Consider the following 22,801-nt stretch of genomic DNA (forward strand, 5'->3'; position numbering starts at 1 on the left):
GTTGAGGAGTGCAGTCCCACTACATTCTCAGCCCATTTGTTTAACCTGTTTTTATAAGAACAATGTAATAACATAACTTGCCTTGGGTTTCCCATGTAATCAATCTTTACAACCTAACCTAATGCACAGCAGTAACCTAAAGTACTCTTCCATGCCCCTGATCCAGCAAATATAGGGAGAAAGCAGTCTTCTATAAATACTCTGCAGGACGTGGTCCTACACGCCTGTAATCCCAGCACTCTAGGAGGTAGAGGCAGGTGGATTTCTGTGAGTTGGAGGCCAGCCTGGTCTACAGAGTTGAGTTCCAGGACATCCAAGGCTACACAGAGAAACCCTGTTTCAAAAAACCCAAAAACAAAACAAACAAAAAGTTTTCTGTAAAGTGTCCCCTTCCTTCCCCATTGAAAAGCTTTCATTGGTGTTCAATAAGAGAGCATAAAGCCCTTCCTTAAAGACATACTCAGGGCTGGAGAGATGGCTCAGAGGTTAAGAGCACTGGCTGCTCTTCTGAAGGTCCTGAGTTCAGTTCCCGGCAACCACGGGGTAGCTCACAACCATCTATAATGACATCTGGTGCCCTCTTCTGGCATGCAGGCAGAATAAAAAAAAAATCCTTAAAAAAACAAAAACAAACAAAAAACCCACAGACACTTAGATACACTTGGAGACAGAGACAGACACAGGGCCAGATTCACATGACAGCCTTCAGACAGGCACAGACTCAGACTCCTACGGCAGACAGGACGGAAGACACAGGGAACATGGAGCAGAGAAGTTCAAATTGATCTCATTCTTGAGTAAATGACACTGAAGGGTGTCTTTTCAAGACAGGGTCTCTCTGTGTAGCCTTGGCTGCCCTGGGCTCACTCTGTAGACCAGGCTGGCCTCCAACGCACAGAGATCTGCCTGCCTCTGCCTCCTGAGTGCTGGGATTACAGGCGTGCGCCCCCACTGCCGAGGGATTTCCTTTCTTAATGTGACATCAGTGCATTTTTGGTGACTTAAGTTAATTACTGATGCAGGTGTTACAGTTACCCGGTTTGCCTAGGGTAGGATCCATGTTTAAGGTCACCTGTGGTTCCAGGAAGGTCTCAGGTCTGTGCCACACAGTTTCTTGTGTCTGTAGTTTTGCTCTGGAGTATTCACCAGAGAAGACTGCTCAGACATGGGTTTAAGCATTAGAAAGTCTATAAGCTGGCCACTGACTACACTGGGTGTTCAAGATCTCAGTGTACCCTGGCGAGCCTTTCTCAAGGTGAGCTTTTAAGCACAGAAACCATGTTCTGGGTTGACACACTTGAGTTAACAAGAACAGTTAGTCAGAGGTGGAACTACAGAAGCTAAGAAGCAAGGTTAGTATATTTTGAGACTTTCCCCGAACTACGGACTTTGAAGGATTAGGCCTTTGTTTTCATTTTGGCCAATGGTACTTACTGTCTACAGGCTGAGTTTTACAGGCTAAATGGTACTTCCATCATAGAGTTAGTTGTGCTAAGGCCTGGGGCCCTGTTAAAAGTCTGAGGTAGGTCCAGTGTTGTTCAGGATGGCCTCAAACTCACAAGTAACTGAGGTTGGCCTTGAACTGCTGACCTTCCTGTCAACTCCAAAGTGCTGGGATCATAGGACTGTGACACTATACCTGATTTATGTGGGCTTTTCCTTCCTTCCTTCTTTCTTTCTTTCTTTTTTTTAATCATCTAATGTGTTCTGAGTTGGCTTCAAGCTTGCTATATGGCTTGCCTTTCTGATCTTCCCGCTTCTGCCTCCCGAGAGTGCTGTGATTGTAGGTGGTAATTGCAGGATTCTCACGAACCCAGGCCTTTGTGCGTTTTAGGCAAGCATCCTATTAATTGATCCACAGCTCCAGGCCACAATTTCACTTTTTGGCCAGCTGGTTTCTAGGTAGACTAAAGGGTCACCCTCACTTTTATCAGACAGAAGGAATTTGGTGCTGTCCAAGGCATTGGAGAGCAGCTGGGGATGTGTGTGACTCTCCCACATTAGGAGTTTTATCTTCCACCAAATGGCCATGTTGTGCTGTCTCAGTCAGTTTAGAGACTCCACGTGAGGAGCACATTAACCACTCACTTCCTTGAGCCGGGGCATCTGTGTTTGTTTTGTTTTGAGACAGTATCTCACTATGTAGCCTGTTGGTCTGGACCTCCTTTTATAGACCCACCTGCTTCTCCTTGTACCTCCCAAGGGCTGAGATTGAAGATGTGTTTTGTAAGCCTGTAATGCCAGCACTTGGGAAGCAGAGGCAGGTGGATGTCTGTCAGTTCAAAGCCAGCCTCGTTTACAAAGCGAGTCCAGGACAACCAAGATAACACATAAAGAAACCCTGTCTCGAAAAACTAAAAAAAGAAAGAAAAAAAAAGATGTCTTTTGTAGGGGATGGAGAATGGCTCAATGGTTAAGGCACTCAGGGTTCTTCTGAAAGTCCCAAGTTCAGTTCCTACATTCAGACAAAGAAGTCATATACATAAAATACATAAATAAATAAGTTAAAAAAAAAAGATATTCTGGCCAGGTGTGGTGGCGCATGACTTTAATCCCAGAACTTGGGAGGCAGAGGCAGGCAGATGTCTGTGAGTTCACGGCCAGCCTGGTCTACAAAGTGAGACTAGGACAGCCAAGGCTACACAGAGAAATCCTGTCTCAAAAGACCAAAAAAAAAAAAAAAAAAAAAAAAAAAAAAAAAAAAAAAAAGATTCTGGGGCTGGAGAGATGAATCAGTGGTTAAGAGCACTGGCTGCTCATCCAAAGGTCCTGAGTTCAATTCCCAGCAACCATATGGTGGTGTACAACCATCTGTAATAGGATCTGATAACTTCCAAAGTACTCTAATACATAAGTAAATCTTAAAAAAAAAAAAAAAAAAAGATAGTCTTTGTATCCCAGGGTGACCCTGAACTTCTGATTCTCCTGCCTCTACCTCCCACTTCCCAGGTGCTAGGGTTACAGGTGGGCGTACTGTACTCAGCCTGATGCACTGTGCTCCTTTCCTCGTGATTCCTTCTAGGGCACCCAACTCTGGCCACCACGGCCAGTACAGCAGAGCATGGCCTCTTGCCAGCATCCCCATGTCCACTCTTTGCCAGCAACTCCAAGGTTCAAGAGCAGAGATTGTTTAAAAATAAATGTATTTTAATTTCAGTAGCATATAATCAATCACGTTTGAAAAATAAACACAAATTTGATTAGAAGAGGGAAGAAGAACCTTGTCCCACTGCCCTAGCCAAGCCACGGTGGCTTCTTGTCTTCAAGCTATAAGCAGCTTTAGCCGCTGCCCCAGCTCACCTGGCGCCATGCCACATGCAGGGTCACGTGTGTGGGTCATTTGTAGGTACACTCATCAGCCCTTCCCTACACCACTGAAGAGATGATCATGAGAAGTTACTTAACTCGTCTTCATGTTTCTCACTTTTTCAGTAAGTTCCTTTACCGTAATTATTTTTGCCTATTTAATTATTTGATGGTCTTATTATATAGTTTTTTGTTTGTTTGTTTTTCAAGACAGGGTTTCTTTGTGTAGCCTTGGCTGTCCTGGATTTGCTTTGTAGACCAGGCTGGGCCTTGAACTTGCCCGTCTCTACCTCCCAAGCGCTGGGATTATAGGAGTGTGCCATCGAGCCCGTTTATTATGTAGTTCTAGCTGGCTTGGAACTTGCTGTGTCAGCCAGGCTGGCCTTGATCTCACAAGAGGTTCTCCAGCTTACTTTTTGGGAGTGTATGATTAAGATTAAAGGCATGTACCACCATGCCCAGCCTATTTTTGCCTTTGAAAAATTATTTATTTATCATTATGTATACAGTGTTCTGCCTGCATGGATGCCTACATGCCAGAAGAGGACACCAGATTTCAGTATAGATAGTCATGAGCCACCATGTGGTGCTGGGAATTGAACTCAGGACCTTTAGGAGAGCAGCCTGTGCTCTTAACTTCTAAGCCATCTCTCCAGGCCCTATTTTTAAATGTTCTTTTTTGAGATAGGATCTTGTTAAGTTGCCTATACTGTCCGGGAGCTCTCCATGTAGCCCAGGCTGGCCTGGAACCTCGATTCTCCTGTTTTGGCCACCCTAATGCTGGGATATTGCTATGTACCACATCCAGCGTGTCTAATTTTTAATCTTTTCTTTAAAATGGCTATGGGGTAGGGGTCTTGGAGCAATTGGCTCAGCACTGACTGCTGAGTCCACTTACTTCCAGTGGACTTGAGCTCAGTTCCCAGCCCCCACATGTGGTGGCTCACAACCTCCTGGAACTCCAGCTTTCAGGGGCTCTTGACACGCTTTTCTCTTCTCTGGGCTCTTGTGCTCTTGTGCACATACCCATATGTAGACACATACAAGTACACATAATTAAAAATTAACCTTAAAAAAGGTTATGTGGCTCAAGCTTGTAATCCCAATACTTGGGAGGCAGAGGCAGGAGAATCACCGTGAGTCCAAGTGCAGCCAGGCTATGTAGTAAGTACCAGGCCAGGCCGGAGCGAAACCCTAGCGGGGGGGGGGGGGGGGGCGAAAAGTAGACGGCTTTTCTAACTCTCTAGCCAGCTGAGCAAGAGCAGAATCCTCTGTATTAAAAACAAGTGAGTCTGCCTCATATTTTGAGAATCAACGATCTGGCAGCAGATGACGGGAAGCAGCAGATGTCCTACACAAGGGTGTCAGCCAGCTAATTGCTAAGGCACCAAACAAGTGGCTCAGCCAGCCTCGATGACTGGAGGGTGAGATGGAAGGAACAGGATGCGATTTCATAGTGCTAAAGCAAAGACTCATTTGAAAATGCTTTGGAAGAGAGGGTGGGGTGGCAGAGTTCCAGTTTGGCTTCCCAATCACCCTGTGTGAAATATGGTCACAGTGACATCCTGGGTTAGAAGGTCTGGCCCTGTGCCAACTGCCCCAAGTAGGTACAGGGGCCCACGGTTCCTCCTGGTGACGTGACGTTGTTGAATTGCCCTGTTGGAACTTGGTGAGGAAGGTGGCTGCAGCAGGTCAGGTGGCTAAGAGGGCCTGGACTGAACCAAGACTCTTCGGTGTGGAAGAGGAAGCTCCCCGGAAGGGCCTTTGGGTTGCTGTGTCCCTGCATGCCTGAGTGGTCTCCATGAAGAATGAAAGCGGGCTGGTGAGGAACAGTACCTGCACTCTGGGATTGTGGGAAATCACGTGATAACCATGCTGCCCTTGTGGGCCGTGCTTTCCTCATGGCTTGGTCACCAGGGAGACGTGAGGAAAGGCAATGGAGAGGAGCATCAAGGCAGCCAGGAGCAGGGCAAGCACCAACAGTTCCACGCTCAAGGCAGCAGGCACAACACCACCTTACACCTGCCCAGGCAGGTCTCAAGGAAGACATGGCTCAGGATGCCTGACAGCAAGGCGGGAGAGGGACACAGAGACTGCCAATCCTTGGGACTGTGATCTTGGGGATAGGGCAGTGCTGAGGTGTCCTGCTTCTGAGAAGCCAGATGGATGACCTTGCAGGAGGTTCCTGTGTCTGTCCTATACCAGCCCTCTGGACCTGGGATGCCCAGCCTGAAGCTCTTTCTGTTGAGAGCTGAGAGCCAGTCCTAGGGAGGGCACGGTGGTGGGGAAAAGAAAGGGCGGCATAGGGCAGGCCCTCCTAGATGAGGACCCTAATATACGTTTGATGCTTCCGAGTCGGGGGCCATAGCTGTGCTGGGGAGCAGAGATCCCAACTGTCTCCCCCATTGCTGAAGAGCTCAAACTTTCACTCTAACAGGCCCACTATGGAAACGAGGGGCTTTCAAGCTGCATGCTTTTTCCCAGGTTGGATCCAAACCCATCTGCAGAGTGAACCAGAAGGAAAAGGAGACTGGTCAATTCTAGAAACAGACACACCAGAGCAGCATGGTCTGTGATAGCCCAAGTGGGCCAGCCGGCTATGGAAGGCACCTCACACCTGACAGAAGGTACCCTCCTCTTGACCTTACATCTAGCACCCAGGGGCCAGCACAGGAAGGGACACCACTGTGTGACCTTGTCCTAGCCTTCTGCACTCTACAGGCTGTCCTGTTGTTTGCTCTATCTGTGACGGTCCTAAGCAGCCTGGGAAAAGGTCTCCTGGAGAGGTGCCAGCCACTGCAGCCTGGGATGCTCAGAGCTCCTCCTTGTTGCTGTCAAGGGACTGAGTCAGAAACCCTGGAGCTGAGGGGTGGTCACCAAGCCACCTGCTGCTGTCCTCCATGGTTGTGTAGTCCTGCAGGAGCTTGCTTTCCACGCCATGTTGCCGAAGGCTCTTGGTGCTTGAAAGCCCCTGCATCCTTAGGTATCCTTGCTGGCAAAAGGGGGGCAGCCTCTGGCGTGTGAGGGTGAACAGGAAACAGGACTCTATACAAAGGCAAAAGGAGGCGTTAGATCCGGGCGTGGTGGCGCACGCCTATAATCCCAGCACTCGGGAGGCAGAGGCAGGTGGATCGCTGTGAGTTCGAGGCCAGCCTGGTCTACAAAGCGGGTCCAGGACAGCCAAGGCTATACAGAGAAGCCCTGTCTCGAAAAACAAAAACAAAAACAAAAACGAACAAACAAAAAAAGGAGGCACTGGGTCAGGTGGGTGCAAGAGGCCTACAGAGCAGTGGGTAATGCCAGGGACCTGAGGGAGTGCTCATGGGGGGCCCTGTGCAGACCTTTCCAGCCTTCAACCTAAGCTGCCTTTCCTGATGTCTCACATATGACTTGAAAAGGTCATGGGTCAGGATACCAAAACGAAGCAAACCACAGACATGACAGGTCCTAAAGCTCAGCATGGAACAAGATGGCAGAAGCCGTCTGTCTCTCGTGAGCTGGCCCTCAGCTGTTCTTCTCGAAGCTGGCCTTTGTGTGCAGGGAACTCAGGGGTTGAGTGCAGCACTGCCTGTACCAATAGCTGAGCTGCATATATGATATACAAAGTTCTTCTCAGGGCTCAGTGCATAAAGGTGTTTGCTGCCAAGTCAGACAACCTGAGTTTAAACACTGGAACCCACGTGATAGAAGGAGAGAATCAACACACACACACACACACACACACACACACACACTAATAAGGTTCCCCAACTATGGGAAGAAAAACAGAAAAAAACAGGTGAATCCTTATCTGGAGCACAGCAGAAAACTGATGCACATGTTAAATTTGATCAGTGACAAAATATTTATGGATGTGGATTATTTTTGGAATCTGAGGAAACAACGAAAAGAATCCGCGAGCAAGTGAAGGCACCAGGAAGAATCACCGTAGAAGCTAGCGGCCATTCTTATTGGGAATGAGCCAGGAGCGGGAGGAAAGCCCTCAGCCAACGGCCGGTGGTCAGGCCTTGCAGTTTCCTCCCCCCATAGTCTTAGTCATTTGCTGCAGGCAACCCTCTAACAACACTGAACGAAATTTGAGAAATAAGCCAGGGTGTGGTGGGATGGGGTAAAGGGGTGGGGTATGAGGGGCGGCAGTGGCACATGCCTTTAATCCCAGCACTCAGGAAGCAGAGGCAGGCAGATCTCTGTGAGTTTGAGGCCAGCCTGGTCTGCAGAGTGAGTCCGGGACAGCCAAGGCTACATCGAGAAACCCTGTATTGAAAAACAAAAACCAAAGCCCAAACCAAAACAAACAAACAAACAAAAAATGAAATTTGAGAAATAAACTATTCATGTCTTTTGTTTGTTTTGTTTTGTTTTTTCGAGACAAGGTTTCTCTGTGTATCCTTGGCTGTCCTGGACTCACTTTGTAGACCAGGCTGGCCTAACTCATGGTGATCCGCCTGCCTTTGCCTCCTGAGTGCTGGGATTAAAGGCATGCACCACCACCGCCTGGCTAAATAGTTATGTCTTATACTGTGTGTCAAGTATTGTTTTTTGTTTGTTTTTGTTTTTTTCCAGACAGGGTTTCTCTGTGTAGCCTTGGTTTTCCTGGACTCACTTTGTAGACCAGGCTGGCCTCGAACTCACAGCGATCCGCCTGCCTCTGCCTCCCGAGTGCTGGGATTAAAGGCGTGTGTCAAGTATTGTGATGAAATATAGAACCTTTCTGCTCCAGCCCACCCAGGATGGACTATACATACTAGCCACCCATAGTTACTTAGTAACCAGTTTGATTTATAAGATGGGAATAATTTCTTCATCCAAGTGGCCACATCCTATACACTACACAGCCATGAGTTACTTAGTAGCTATCTGGTTAACAGGGATGGGAGTCACCCCAGCATCCGCGCACACCACGCTGTATATACTTTTCACCTACTGGTTACTTAGTAGCCACCCTGGTTATATATGCTGCTATATACCACCCACACTTAGTAGCCATCGCCATAACAGGACCATCGCAGTGTCATAATGTACCTGAGTCAGGTAACCCTTATGGCCACTTCGGTTGTTTTTGTCAGGTTGACACAGGGTAGGGTCATCTGGGAAGAGGGAAAACCCTTTTTTCCTTTTTTTTTTTTTAAAAGACAGGGTCTCCTACATAGCTCTGGCTATCCTGAAACTCACAATATAGACCAGGCTGGCCTCAAACTCAAGATCTGCCTGCCTCTGCCTCCTTAGTGCTGAGATTAATGGCATGTTGAAGAGGGAATCTTAACTGAAGGGTGGCCTCCAGTAGGCAAGTCTCTGGGGCCGTTGTCTTGGAAAGCAAACTAGGATATCTTATTTTGCCTTGTTTAATAATGGCTTCAAAACATAAGAACAGAGATGATGTAATTTGGCAGTTTATGTGAAAAGATGATAGTTCTATTTAGAATAAGGGGAAAAAAGCCTTGTGTGCAGGTGCTAGATGCTATGGTAAAACGCATCTTCCATCTGGGAACTCATGAAAGGGGAAAAAGAGTCCACGTGGCAATGATAAATATGTAAAATAATCAGGCATTAGGTTTGTGGAGGAAAAACAAAACACACACACACACACACACACACACACACACACACACACACATACACACACACACTGACATCAAAGTGTTGGGCCAGCAATCACCGAGTCTATATTGAGGTCTCATTATGAGATCCCCCAAAGTGAGTACCTCAAGCCACTGGCTATAAGTATGAGATTTGGTTCTATCCATTCAGGCATTCACCGAGGGTCTTGGACCATACTCTCCATGGTGTGGAGGGAAAACACAGCAACACTTGCATGGCTTTGATTGAAAAACAAGTGAAGAAACAGATACCGGCTCAGTCATATAAGGAGTTAGAGGCAGGTGGGAAGGCAGAGTGCCGTCTTTGGGGGAAGACTTCACTTCCCCCTTCTCTTTAACTTTTGTAACAAGGGGGAAATATACAAAGAACCATGCTTCCAGGGCCACATGCTGAGTGGGTTAAGAAGGGCTCCGCAATGTCCTTTCTTGCTTCACCTCTGACCCCAGCGCAGAGGTCTTGGCAGGGAAGAGAACAGATGCAGGGGCAGCAACAAGGCCATTTCGTCAGCATGACCTTCTGATGCCATTACCCCTTTGCAGCATCCAAGGTTACCGACTCTCGGCAGAGGCTGAGGCCGAGGCCAGAGCCAGCAGCTGTGCAATGGTTAAGTGGTGGCCGGCCTTCTGCTGTAAGGATTTCCCCCATTTCAGGGCAGTAACAAAGGCTGGGAGGGTATACCGTCGGGACCTATGACTTGGGGTGTGAATATGCCACTGTACTTTTGTGGAGCCTGAGGCCCTGGGCAGGCAGTTTGGAGCCGAGGGCTCTCTTTTCTAGGCACTTTCAGGGGTCAGTGTATGCTTAAGACTGGCTGCTCATAGGCTGCTAGAACTGCAAAGGTGCTTAGCTCTGGCTCTGGCTTAACCAAGCTAGGAAGATACTTAGATGACCAGGGTTGGGATATCACTCAGTAGCAAGTCAGCTCCCAAACCATCCTTTCAAAGCAGACTCAGAATAAAGCAGGATGCTCGCTCTTTGACCAGGCTAGAGTCAGTCTCTAACTTGACTTGGTATGAACAGCGTCAGACATTTGACAGGTGTCTGACATGTTCTCTCAACAGTAGAAAAAGCACTGGATCCAAAACATCCAGGGGTTTGTTGTTATTTGTTTTGTTTTTCGAGACAGCGTTTCTCTGTGTAGCCTTGGCTGTCCTAGACTCACTTTGTAGACCAGGCTGGCCTCAAATTCACAGCGATCCACCTGCCTCTGCCTCCTGAGTGCTGGGATTAAAGGCGTGCACCACCACCGCCGGCCCATCCAGAGGTTTGTAAGGACAAAAATATTGTCTTGTTTCTGTTACTTTCTCATATAGATCATTTGAGTTATTGCCCTAGGCTCCTCTTTGCATTTAGCTGCCAGACCTTCCAATTCACCACTTCCCTTTTCACCTCTGTCTAATGCATTACCAACGCCTTATACTGGAGCTTCTCATCTCATGCACCTTTTCCAAAATTGTGCAATCGACTTTGGTAGTCTCCAGCTCATCATCATGTTTCCTCTGGCCATTTCCCCCCTTCCTTTTCCTGTGCTACACTTCAAACCCATCCATGCTAGTACTCGAACACCCTCCTTGGGAACTTGGGTACCTGCATAGAAGCTTCGCAGATCTGTGTCCAGACAGTTTTCCAGGAAGCGCCTCAGTGGGAGGATGTGCCCCACTGGGGCTGTCCAGTCAGTCAGGAAGTCCTCCACGATGTGGTGGATGGCAGTGGGCCGAGGCAGGGGCCATTGTGCAGGCCGGAACCGCATATCTTGCTCTGTGGGAGGAGGGAGGCGTCAGCAGCAGGCCCTTCATCCTGGCACATCCCTCTTCTCTCATGATGGCCTTCCTGGGGTGCTTCTTCCAGGATGTGGTCAGCCTGGCTACCAGCCGCCTTCATGTAGCTGGAGGAAGAGGAACCAGACCTGCTGCCTGTGGTTTCTGAGTGCAGCATAGGAGGCAGTGACTCCATGGGGCTCAAGTAGACTCACTTCCCACAGGCCGCTGGACCAACATCTGACTATCCCTGGAAACCAGACTCTAGGAAGTACCCAATCCTCATTGGCCAGTGTTCGGGCTGCAGACTATAGATCTGCAACACTCCTGCCATCAACCTCCCCCGCCCCCCTTTCTGCCTGCTGAAGCTGTCTCTGCCACTGAAACAATCCCCAGATAGGCCACCTCTTTCTTTTTTTGAGACAGGGTCTCAAATAGCCCAGGCTGACCTCCTGCCTGTTTCCCGAATGCTGCAACTGCAGAGGGGATGTCTTGTCATGCTCAGTTCTGAGACAGGAGTTTATTATACCATCTAGGCTGGCCTGGAGCTTGTGAAAAGCTTGTCCCAGCCTCTGTGCTGAGGTGACAGGCACCTATCAGGGGGGTGCTCCTTCAACCTAAGGCCTTTCAAGCACTGAACTGAAAGGCATGGTACCCAGGCTGTGCCCTTGCACTGCTGGCATCCGCTGGCATTTTGTATATATCCTTCTGCAACCCTGTATGAAATGACTGTCATCATCCTATTTTGTATACCAGGAAGCAAGGTGCAGAGAGGTTAGGTAAAATAGATCATACCACTGTGAGCACAGAACTGGGACTTTGGCCTGGCATTTTTGTACTGTGTTGGCCTGCTTAGTTCTTGTCTGGTTTATTACTGTTGTTTGTGGGCACACATGCCAGAGCCTGTGTGGAGGTCAGGGGACAATTCGGTGCGGTTGGTTCTCTTCTTCTACTGTTATGTGGGTACCAGGGATTTAACTCAGGCCTCCAGATTTCCATAGTAACTGCCTCTACCCACCCAGTCATCTTACCCGCCCGCCTCCACTCTTCTTTGTCCATCCGTTCTTCTCAATACGCATCTGCGGCACCTCCCCCCACTCTGAGACACCACAACATGATGGTAGTGCCCAGAGATCATGTGTGGCTTAGGCAGGTCCCCTGGGTGCCTTCTGTCAGCTGCAGAAGTTCTGAATGGCCTTGTGGCGACTACCTTAGAGACAGAGGTGGTTTAAGAAGAGCCCTCTGGAGAGGCTGAGCCCAGGGAGGGTGGAGGCCAGCTCACCAGTGGGGAGGTTTCTGTAGTAATAGATGACAGGGTGAAGGAAGTTAGACATCCAGGCGTCTTCTGTGTGTGCCACAGACCGGTCGTAATAGAAGACGTCCTTCTCAGGCCCAGAGAAGTTTTTGCCATATTCCATGTTGATGACAAAGAGCCCGTGGCGCGCTGCCCTCCCTGTGAGCGTCTCCAGCTGGGCCAGCATCTGCATGGGGAACTCCTCCAGGTACTCAAAGGCTGTAGCATTCCTGTGGGTGGGAGCCAGGGAGGACTCAGGGCCAGGGATGGGTGCAGGCTCACCACAGGTGCAGTGGTGAAGACTGATCAGGAATCTCCCACTCTATAATACCACTGTGGCAGGTGTGCCATCTGGAATACCCGGGGGGCAGGTTCCAGGATGAGGGAAAGTGGGGAGCAGAGGCAAGAGTAATGGGGTCAGGGAGGTCATAGGGCTTGCATAAAGGAGTTGGGGGGGGGCGGTGAATGTGCGCTTAAGTGGATGGAGTAGAGGAGCTGTTGGTCCCTGGGGAGCAGGGGGCAGGGCAGGAACAGTATGACTCTCCTTTTAAAAAGATGGCTGGTGGTTACACTGAGGGCAGAGTGACATGCTGGGAGGCTACTGGGCCAGGTTGGGTGAAGGGACTGGGATGCTAACTGAGCCCTGGGTCCTGGCAAGAGCACCCTGATCTAGACATTGCTGGCACTCATGGAAGGGGCACTGAGCTCCTGGATTCCCTGTGTCCCTGAACTTGGTGTTGAGTGGCCAGGGCTTTGGATCAAGGACTGTCCTCTGACCTGTCTGTTGTAAGCCCTCCCTTTTCTCTCTCCTGACACGTCCTGCACTGTGTCCTCAGGCTCTACGTGTCCCGTGATTTGCTAGCAATCACTTGATCTAAAAGGGCCAACCTGCTCCTTGCCTGAGGGGACTCTTATCTTCACCCTTCAATGCTGCAATGGAATCAGGCTCCTCTCGCAGAGAGGCAAGGAAGTGCAGAGCTTAAATAGCTTCCCCAAAGCATCCTGTGAGAAGTCCATAATCCCTGTTTACACGTGGGCTGCCTCACAGGCTTTGTGGTGTTTACCTCTCTGACTTCCCTGCCAGGATAGATTAGCCTCTGTAGGCCTCCTTCACACAAGAAACAACTTGGCCACTAAGCACAAAGAACTGCAGCAGAAGCAAGGGTATATGGGTAAAGTGGGGTGGGGGAAGATGGGTGGGAAGGGCTACTCACTCCTTCAACAGGATGACATCAGCCAGCACACTGAACATCTGGTACAGCCCAGAAGCCTCATTCACACGCCGAATGATGGAGCTGGTCAGCTGTGTGATGGGGTGCTCCGTGGACGGCCAGGTGATGCCATGATGCCGATGCTCCAGCAGCCGGTGGACAGCACGTACTGAAATGGCCAGAGGGAGGAAGGGCCAAGATTTTATCTCGGCTCACTGGAGAGAGGCCCAGGCCTGGGGAACAGTGGCAGTGAGAGCTGTGTGTAAAAGGCCAGGTGGTACATAGTCTCTCTTCATAGTCACATACAGTCAGGGACCCAGCTCTATTCTGCCTTTTGGATTTCAGGCAAAGTATGGGTGGGGGTGGATTTGGATATGAGTAGTCCCTCCTTGCTTGAGGCAATCTGTCCATGCAAGTTTCCCTGACAACTGTCATCTTTTAACACTGCACGAATCCAACCTAGATACAGAGCTTTCCATCCCCCTCAGATGCCATTTCTATCTAAGGCCCACGGACACTCTGGCTGCTTCTCTCTTTTTCAGCCCAAATTTATCTGTCCCCGTCTTGTTCTGACATCTTTTGTAGAAAGCAACTGTTGCCCAAGCCAGCTGAAAGGTGTGGTTTTGTTTTTGTTTTTTTGTTTTTTTTTTGTACCTGGAGCTTTCTACCCTATGGTGGCATGGCCCAACACAGCTGCCTGATTTTCCAAAGTTAATAAAACACCCCAGCACAATGAGTTTGGCCACAAACCAAGTGTTCATAAGAAAGGAGCCCGTGGCCAAGCTGAGTTGCAAGGTGGGAGCAAGAGAAGCCTAGGAGGTGCCTGGGATGGAGACTGAGCCTGGCACCTCGAGGTGACAGCATGCTGAGGCATGGGACGCTCCAGGGGGTGAAGAGAAATCACACAGCAATGAGTCTCAGAGAATGGTGAGATTTCCCCATTGTTTTTGGTCATGTGGAAGGAACCTGCAACCTTGTACACATTAGACAAATGCTCGGCCACAAAGCTACTTTGAGATGGGGTCTAAGTTGCCCAGGCCGGCCTTGGACTCACTATGCCAGCTGGAGAGGGTAATGAAGTGTAAAACCTAGGCCTGAGGTGACACAAGCCATCAAACTAAATGGGAACAGGAGGCTGTGGACTCAGGGCCCTTAGGGTCTGGATGAAACAGGGCCAGGCGATATGACACCCACTCCACGAACTAAGAGGCTACTCTAGGTTGTTGTGGTTAAAATACCAGTATTGCCTAAAAATGTTTATTATTAGGCCTGTAATTATTATTACAGAAGTATTTCCTAACCTACTAGCAAGCAATCAAGACACAGAGACCTGTTATATTTTAAAATAGCCCTGGGGCAGGGCAAATAGTAATCTCCTAAACTACTTCCCATATGGGGCAGGTATGCCATACCTGGCCCATTCCCATGCCGTCTGCTTCTAATAACTTCTATCAAGCTACCTCCCATCCATAATCCCATATACTTGCTAATGTTCTTCATCTGGGCCAAATTTCCATCCATGCTGGCCATGTGCTTCTCCTCCACCTAACCCGTGATGGCGCAACCTTCTCCTTCTCCCTTCTCCTCCTGTCTCCCTTCTTCCCAAGATTCTCTCATCTCTCCAAGCCTGGGAACCTTAGCCACGCCCATCCCACTTGCCCTGCCCGGGTGTGATGGCCTTTTATTGGTCAAATAGGTTAGGCTCTAGGTAAGGTACAGATGGGTCACAGAGACAGCAAGCAGTAATTAGCATCAAAATACATCAGACCAACTTCCAACACTAGGTGCCACCACCTGAGAAGATGTGAGACTGGTAGGATCGCCCAGCAACACCTCACTGCTTCCAAAGAGGCAGGCGAGGGGCCTGACAGCTGGTCAGGATGCTCAAGTGAGCTTAAGTGTTTACCACTGCTACTAGGAGAGGCAGGCATTCTCCAGCAGCAGCAGTGGAGCCACTGGGTCATCCCCACAGTGCCCACTGTGACCTGGAGGAGAGTCACTGGGTCATCAACCCCCACAGTGCCCACTGTGACCTGGAGGCAGAGTCACTGGGTCATCAACCCCCACAGTGCCCACTGTGACCTGGAGGAGAGTCACTGAATCATCATCCCCACAGTGCCCACTGTGACCTGGAGGAGAGTCATTGGGTCATCAACCCCACAGTGCCCACTGTGACCTGGAGGAGAGTCACTGGGTCATTATCCCTACAGTGCCCACTGTGACCTGGAGGAGAGTCATTGGGTCATCAACCCCACAGTGCCCACTGTGACCTGGAGGAGAGTCACTGGGTCATCAACCCCCACAGTGCCCACTGTGACCTGGAGGAGAGTCACTGAATCATCATCCCCACAGTGCCCACTGTGACCTGGAGGCAGAGTCACTGGGTCATCAACCCCCACAGTGCCCACTGTGACCTGGAGGAGAGTCACTGGGTCATTATCCCTACAGTGCCCACTGTGACCTGGAGGAGAGTCATTGGGTCATCAACCCCACAGTGCCCACTGTGACCTGGAGGAGAGTCACTGGGTCATCAACCCCACAGTGCCCACTGTGACCTGGAGGAGAGTCACTGAATCATCATCGCAGAGTCTGACCTGGAGGCAGAGTCACTGGGTCATCAACCCCCACAGTGCCCACTGTGACCTGGAGGCTGCAACCTGAATCTCTGCACACACAATGGTTCCTCCTCTGACCTCCACATCATTTGCCTTATTGTCTTCACAAAGAAAACAAAAGCACAAACCAGGTGTGGCAGTGTACATCTTTAATCTCAGAACCAGGGAGGCTGAGGCAGGAGGATTGGGAGTTTGAGGCTAGGCTACTCTGTGCTACCTACCACACTCTGGTCCTAATACAAATGTTTTTCCTCCTCCTCCTCCTCCTCCTCTTCTTCCTCCTCCTCTGGTTTTTCAAGACAGGGTTTCTCTGTGTAGCCTTGGATGTCCTGGATTCGCTTTGTAGACCAGGCTGGCGTCGAACTCACAGAGATCCACCTGCCTCTGCCTCCCAAGTGCTGGGATTAAAGGCGTGCGCCACCACGCCCAGCTCCTACTGTTACTTCTTATAGGTCACCTTCTCTCCCTGGTCTCAGCACTGTTGCACCCTGGACTGGGGATGAGGATACACAGACCAGCAACATTCAGGCCCCTGAGTGAAAGCTTCTGATGGATTCCTGATAATAGGGTTTAAGATGTGCTCTTCCACCCACTGAATGCAAAGTAAGCACTGCAAGCAAGATGCCAAGCTGATGGCATCTGACCCCAAAAAACATGTGGGAAACAGCTGAACAGCCCACTCAGCCGCTTCTGTCCACTGCTTCCTAAAAACCAGAAACCAAATCAAGCACAAAGAGATCTCTCTGGCCCTCAGCTGTTTCCTCAGAAAAAGTGAAGGCTGTGCTGGCCAGCTGGCTCAGTGGGTCAAAGTGAAGAACTCCATTCAAGCCCCAGGACCCATGGTGGAAGGAGAAATCCAACTCCTGCAAGCTGTCTTCTGTCCTCTGCATACATCCCGTGATACATACTCGGCACATGTTTGAGTGTGCGCGTGCACTCGTGCACACAATAAATATTGTAAGTAAAAAAAAAAAAAAGAAAAAAAAAAAAAAAAAAAAAAAAAAGAAGGAAAGAAAAGCAAAGGCTTTCTAGTCCCCACGCAGGATGCTGGTGGTACTACAGGGACGTGGGTGCTCAGCCTCTAGAATATATTCAGCATGAGGTGATTCATTCCTCTCCTTCGCTTTTCATTTCTGTTTATCCTTAATGTTACAAAGTATCAGTTCTGGTTGTCGATTATTCTCAAGCAATAAATCAAATCATCATCATCATCATCATTGTTGCTGTCATATTGAGACTTGAACCCAGAGTTTTAGGCACACTCTTAAATGAGGACTCTGCCACTGAGCTATGTCCTCAGCCCTCAAATTACTTTAAAAAAATAATATATATATATATATATATATGTGTGTGTGTGTGTGTGTGTATTTCTATTTTGCAGGCAAACATTATCAAGATGGCAGAAGAGTGACTTTTTCATATTGAAAGTTTCGCAAAAAGAATTGACATAATTGGGGGCTGGAAAGATGGCTCAGTGGTTAAGAGCACTGTCTGCTCTTCCAGAGGTCCTGAGTTCAATTCCCAGCAACCACATGGTGGCTCACAACCATCTATACTGTAATCTAATGCCCTCTTCTGGCTTGCAGGAGTACATGCAGGCAGAACACTGTATATATAATAAATAAATCTTTAAAAAAAAAAAAAAAGAATTTGAAAGAATCGACATAATCAATTGGAACTTTCACTGGGTTCCTGAGCTGCTTCCTGGGTACACACGTGAAGGGGACTACCTTACTGAGCCCTGTGAGACTGGCACAGCTGAGACTACCCATGCCCATGGACACACTTCAATTCAAACTGCATGGGACCGAGCAAGTCACAGCCACCCATATAGGGATCTACTGTTAGGCTTTTTCTAGGCAGATCCTGACCATGAAAACATCCTTTTTGATGCTTTTGGATGTCAGGAACCCTGGGACAGTGGTCCTTCAGCCAGGCTTACCTGTGTATCGGAATCCATGGATGAAGCCGCCAGCAGATTTCCGGTAGTCCACTGAGTGGCTGGCGGTCCCTAGGATAAAGAGACCCCGGGTTCCTTTGGATTCATAGCTGGCTCTGATCAGTGGGTACTTCTTGCTGAACTCAGTCCCTGAGGAGAGTCTGAGGGACCTGTCAGTGAAGAGGGTTGTTAGGAACAAGATCTGCTGGGGACAAGGCCCTTTGGCATCCTCCTCCATTCCTGCAGTGCTCTCCCAAAGCCTACTGCATCCCCAGGGAGATGCTGGTGAGGAGTCCCCACATCTGCCCGACTTGGACTCACTGGTTGAAAACGGAGAAGTCAAACTTCCAGCCCAGACAACGGATGACACGGTCATAGGCCACCCGCATGGCAAAGTTGTCGCTGTCATCCTGGGGGAGGGGAATGGAGCCGGCACTCTGGTCGTCATCGTCATCGCTCTCCTCCAGCAAGAACTTTAGGGTGATGTGGAGCTTGCCCTCGCTGTCCTTCACGAGGGCCAGATACTCCAGGTCCGACTCCAGGAGTCCGTCTAGTGATTTCAGCTGGTAGGTGTCCAGCAGGCCATTGTTGACAGCTCTAGGGCCCACAAACAGGCAAGAGAAGACGGGGCACTCAGGAGGGCTGGTTCGTGCGGCTGAGGATGCTCCCACGGTTGAGGGTTCTAACCCAGGGGAAGCTTAGTCCCCATTCAGATAACCCTGGGAGATGGTGAACTTTTTTCTTTTTGGTCAAGATGAGGTCCTATGTAGCCCAAGCTGGCCCCAAATACACTAATTAGCTAAGGATGACCTTGGATGCTGATCCTCCAGCATCCACCTCCTTGCTATATAGAAGGGAGCCCAACCTCTCCCTTGTTCTGGCTTCTCACCTTGCTATGAACCCTTACTCTCTTGCATACGTGCCTGCTGCTGTGATACCATCTGCTATGAGGTGCTGGTCAGCCCTTGCTAGAGAGAGCAACATACTGCTGGACTTCGCCTCTGAAATCATGAACTTAGCCTCAGGCATTTTCAAGAAGCAGTATCAAGTATCAAGTATCAAGAAGCAGATTAGCACGGGGATTTATAGTACAGACCGTTCAAGCAGGGATGTAGCATACCTCACGTCTCCAACATAGTGGGTAGCCCAGGAGAGCCGAACCCGGGAACGGCTCAGCATGTGGACAAAGTTTGTGACACCCAGGATGTTTTCTGCTGTCTCAAAGGCTGAGTTCCCACGGCCCAGGATCAACACATTCTGACCCACAAAGTCTTCAGGGTTCACGGACACGGACTCGTAACCCTCCACATGTTCGGAGCCAGGGAAGTCAACTAATACAGGGACCGACAGTCCAGTAGCTACAAGCAGGATACTGCAGGTGGGGACAAAGAAAGACGACTCAGTTCCTCAGCTGTCCAGACACTCAGTGTGTATCTCCTTGCCTCGTCCCGATTCCAGGCTCCTCAAAGACATGTCCACTCATATGCTTACCCATTTCCGCCCTCTTCTGTGTACTGACCAATGCCACTGTGTCTCTCTCCAAGCTAGCCACAGTCCTTCATGCTTTATTGGCAGGACACCATAGCTGGGGTTACGTTGGCTCATTGAATTTATAATAAACCAAAAACATTTCCCCTGAGCAGTGATGAGGTTAGTTTCCCCCCAGGGGATGCATTCGAGCCTGGCATCAGGTTCCTCTCCTGACTTGCAGGCCAGGCACACACACATCTCCTACCCACAGTGTGCCAGCGTGTTTATCTATCATCTTACCGACTCCTCGATCTCTTCCACTCCTCAGCTGCTGTCCCCTGGCCTGTTTTACACGTGAGGAGACATGGAGCCCTGTGGGTCAGGGCATCAGACCTCTTCAAAGCAGGAGAGCCACGATCTGAGTACAGAAGGGCCCAATTCTAAAGTCCTGTTGAGATGTGGGCTTGATACATAGCCCGGGCTAGCTGTGGATCTGGCCATCCTCTTGTCTCAGTCTCCACAGTGGTGGGTTACAGGCATGTGTACCACCGTGCCCAGCTCTGTTCTTTATGTTGGTGGGGATTACCATGGGGGTAGTGGCAGCTGGGTACCTGGTAATAAGTTTGATCACAAGGTAGTATTCATGGAGAAAACTACCATCTTTTGAAGGGATACACAGAACAAACAGGCCCTTGTTTTCTGGCCTTTGCCATTTCTGTATCTCACTCCCTTTTACTCCAGCAAAGCTCACTAAAATCCAAGCGTCCCAGTCAGGACAGCCCCCGTTATCCAGGTTGCAGGAAACAGATGAACAATAGTTATACACTGGTCTGGAGCCAGGAGTGAAGCTGACCGCCAGGAAGGGAGCCTGGGGCAGCAGAAAGAACACAGGCTTAGGTGTCAGCAAAACGCTAGCCCAAATGTAGCCCCATTACGTTAGTGGTGCGGGATCAGGGTCTTCAAAGCAGAGCCTCACTTCTGTGATGGCCAGATGAGTGCTAGGGACCATCTTCTCTAAGTTTCTTGTGAGGATTGAACAAGTTTGAAATGCCCATGGAATGTCTCCCAAGCCAATACAAGGTAACATCGGTGTTTGAAGCCATGCTTGGGCCTTTCTGCTCTGATTCTGTTCTGAAATCCTACTGGTTAATGCTGCCTGGACACTTCACCCTGCTCTTCTCAGCATGGCTTTTGTGGGGACTCTTATTTTAGGAAACTATTAGATGTATCCATGCCCACATGGGGGTCCACGATAGCTACGACTGTGGCCCAACACAGCTCACAAATTTCCTTAAAACCTGAGAAGTGTGGATGTGAGTGTTTTGTAACGTGACTGCATGGCTTTACAGCTTGGATACTGTAGGTGACAACGTACTTAGTGTAGCAGTGTCAAAAGGCTGGACCTGCCTGCAAGGGCAGCGAGGGTATCCAACACCAGAGCATCATAGTGAAGGCAACAGAACCTGGCAGATCCCAGAGGATAAATTACTAGAATTTTCTAAACATATTCAGCCACAGCTTTGTAAGGACACACTATAAAAAGTGCTGGCTGTTCCAAACTTTCGGCCCTGAGCCCCAGTGGGAGTAGCCGCTTTCTCCCAATCTTCCTGATCTGGAGGCCAATCCAGCGGGTGTCCTGATTCCGGGTGAGGCTCCTTACCTGCACTGGTAAGTCTGACCCTTCTGGTCGGTCAGAAGGAAGTAATGGCCATTCCAGGCTTGTGGATTCTTATCCAGAGTCACGCGGGTGATGTTTGTGTTGTACAGCACGCGGAGCCCCAAGCGCTGCGCGAAGTCACCCAGGTAGCGCACCATGTCGCTGGCATCGGGGAAGTAAGCCTGCGAATAGTGTCTGAAGAGCAGCTGTGGGTCGTCGCTGAGCAGAGAGTTCCAGTCGTGGCGGAGGTTGAACTCGGCGTTGGCCTTGCCGGTGTACCGCTTGTTGATGCTGATGAGCTTGCGGTGGCGCGGGTAGCGAGTGAAGAAACTGCCGGGCGCGGACTCGCGTTCGAACACCTCGTAGTCCCTGCCGGCACGCTGAAGGAAGGCGGCCATCTGCAGGCCCGCGGGACCGGCGCCCAGCACGCAGTAGTCCCGGTGCGGACGGGAGCACACTGCCAGATGCAGGGATAGGGCCAGCAGCAGCTCCGAGGGACCCATCCTGCAGCACAGGAGAGGAGAGGCCTCGCACCTCGCGGCTGGCAGCAGGTGACAGTTGGCTTTCCTGAGGAACAGGAACCTGGCGTTTGAGCCTCCCAGGGATCTGGGGCAGGACCAGGACTGAGCCCCGGGACCCAGGGGCTCATCTATCCCGCTTCCATCCCCTCCAGGTAGGATCAAGGGCCCACAGGAATTCTAAACCCCAACAGCTCATCTCCTCAGTCATCTTTCCCAGGGCGCTAGACTCCCATGTTATCACGGTAACTTCCACCTCAAGGGAGAAGGCAGTTTCCCCAATTTTTCCTCACTCTGGATGTGCCTTTCATTTTGGAAGGAGGTGGTCTCCGGAGGTGACTCTTCAGAGGCACTTGTCTGTCTACCCATCCTCCGACCTCAAGGGGAGGGGGGGACCTGAAGGAGGTGTGGCCTCTAAGGCCCCGCCCCAGCCCCCTGGATCACGCGAGGATGCCCCTGCACACCTGCCGCAGCCTCTGCTACCCCACACTGCTTCGGGCGCGTGCGCGGTGCCCAGGCTGCGCTTCCGATCTGCACGCCGCCGCTGGTGGCCCAACGATGCTCCCACCGCTGGCTGCAGTGGAGGGAAGCTCCGGCGCCACGGCGGCCACGCCCCTCCCCTCTCCCGGCCAATGGGAGGGGGCGGGGTCACGTGCGCCACGCTTGGCACGCCGGGACTGGCGGGGTGGCCCGGGCGGGAGTGGCATGCACGTGTTGTGAGCGCTGCTTCTGAGGGTAGAGGGGGTCCGGGAAACAGCAAGGTCTGTGATGTGATGGACCGCTTTTGATCTGTACTAATGCACGTGTCAGAGATGAGATATTTTTTTTTTTTTGGAGAAAAATCTTGCCGTTTATATCCCTTTATTACTGTAGCAGAAGATTAAAACTAATTGGCCATTCAGCTTTGTGAGACTGATGACGAGAGTGCTGAGGCCAAGACAGATGAGCCAGTTATTTGCCAATAGAGACTTGATCCTCGTGTTGTCCGAGGGGTGGGCAAGTGCAGCGATTCCTTGCACCATGTTACTGACTTGTCAATAAAAAGTGACAAAATTTGCATGAGACAACTGCTAAGTGGCTTTTGAGACCGCATGGTGGCCTCCCTCCTTTTTTTTTTTTTTTCCGTGTGATTGACTCACTTTGTAGACCTCGCGGGCCTCTAACTCACAGCTGTCTTTGCCTCCCAAGTGCTGGGATTACAGGCGTGCACCACCATTCCCAGTGGTGGCTCACACTTAAAAACTCACCAATCCTAAACCTGAGGCAGGAGGACTGCGGGAGTGTGAGATCCCGTTTCAAATTACCCAAACCAAAGCCTCTCATAGAAACCCTAAGGCGGCCAGGAAGAAGAAAGGAGGATGATTTGCATATTCAGGCTGGCCTCCCTTGGGGCAAGTTACTCACCTGGTTAGAATACTGTGTTTCCTGTATGAGGG

General features: G+C 50.2%; 1 protein-coding gene across 3 annotated transcripts; it reads right to left on the reverse strand.

Annotated features, from left to right (window-relative positions):
• Positions 1-6,118: 6,118 nt before the first annotated feature.
• Positions 6,119-21,957, reverse strand: Foxred2 (FAD dependent oxidoreductase domain containing 2). Of its 3 annotated transcripts, XM_051159905.1 has the most exons (8): positions 20,851-21,644; positions 18,841-19,092; positions 18,042-18,317; positions 17,724-17,890; positions 13,170-13,335; positions 11,944-12,185; positions 10,492-10,662; positions 6,119-6,351 (listed from the first exon to the last, which is right to left on the reverse strand). In XM_051159905.1, the coding sequence occupies exons 1-8, from the start codon at positions 21,348-21,350 to the stop codon at positions 6,119-6,121; spliced, it is 2,007 nt and encodes a 668-aa protein (XP_051015862.1). In that variant the 5' UTR covers positions 21,351-21,644. The 3 variants fall into 3 exon arrangements, with proteins under 3 accessions (XP_051015862.1, XP_051015861.1, XP_051015860.1); XM_051159904.1 differs by lacking the exons at positions 6,119-6,351; positions 10,492-10,662 and adding an exon at positions 21,830-21,957 and having other exon boundaries at positions 11,752-12,185; positions 20,851-21,351; XM_051159903.1 differs by lacking the exons at positions 6,119-6,351; positions 10,492-10,662 and adding an exon at positions 21,830-21,947 and having other exon boundaries at positions 11,752-12,185; positions 20,851-21,414.
• Between the last annotated feature and the right edge of the window lie 844 nt (positions 21,958-22,801).

Source organism: Acomys russatus, chromosome 17, assembly GCF_903995435.1.
Source record: "Acomys russatus chromosome 17, mAcoRus1.1, whole genome shotgun sequence".
Classification (NCBI taxonomy): domain Eukaryota; kingdom Metazoa; phylum Chordata; class Mammalia; order Rodentia; family Muridae; genus Acomys; species Acomys russatus.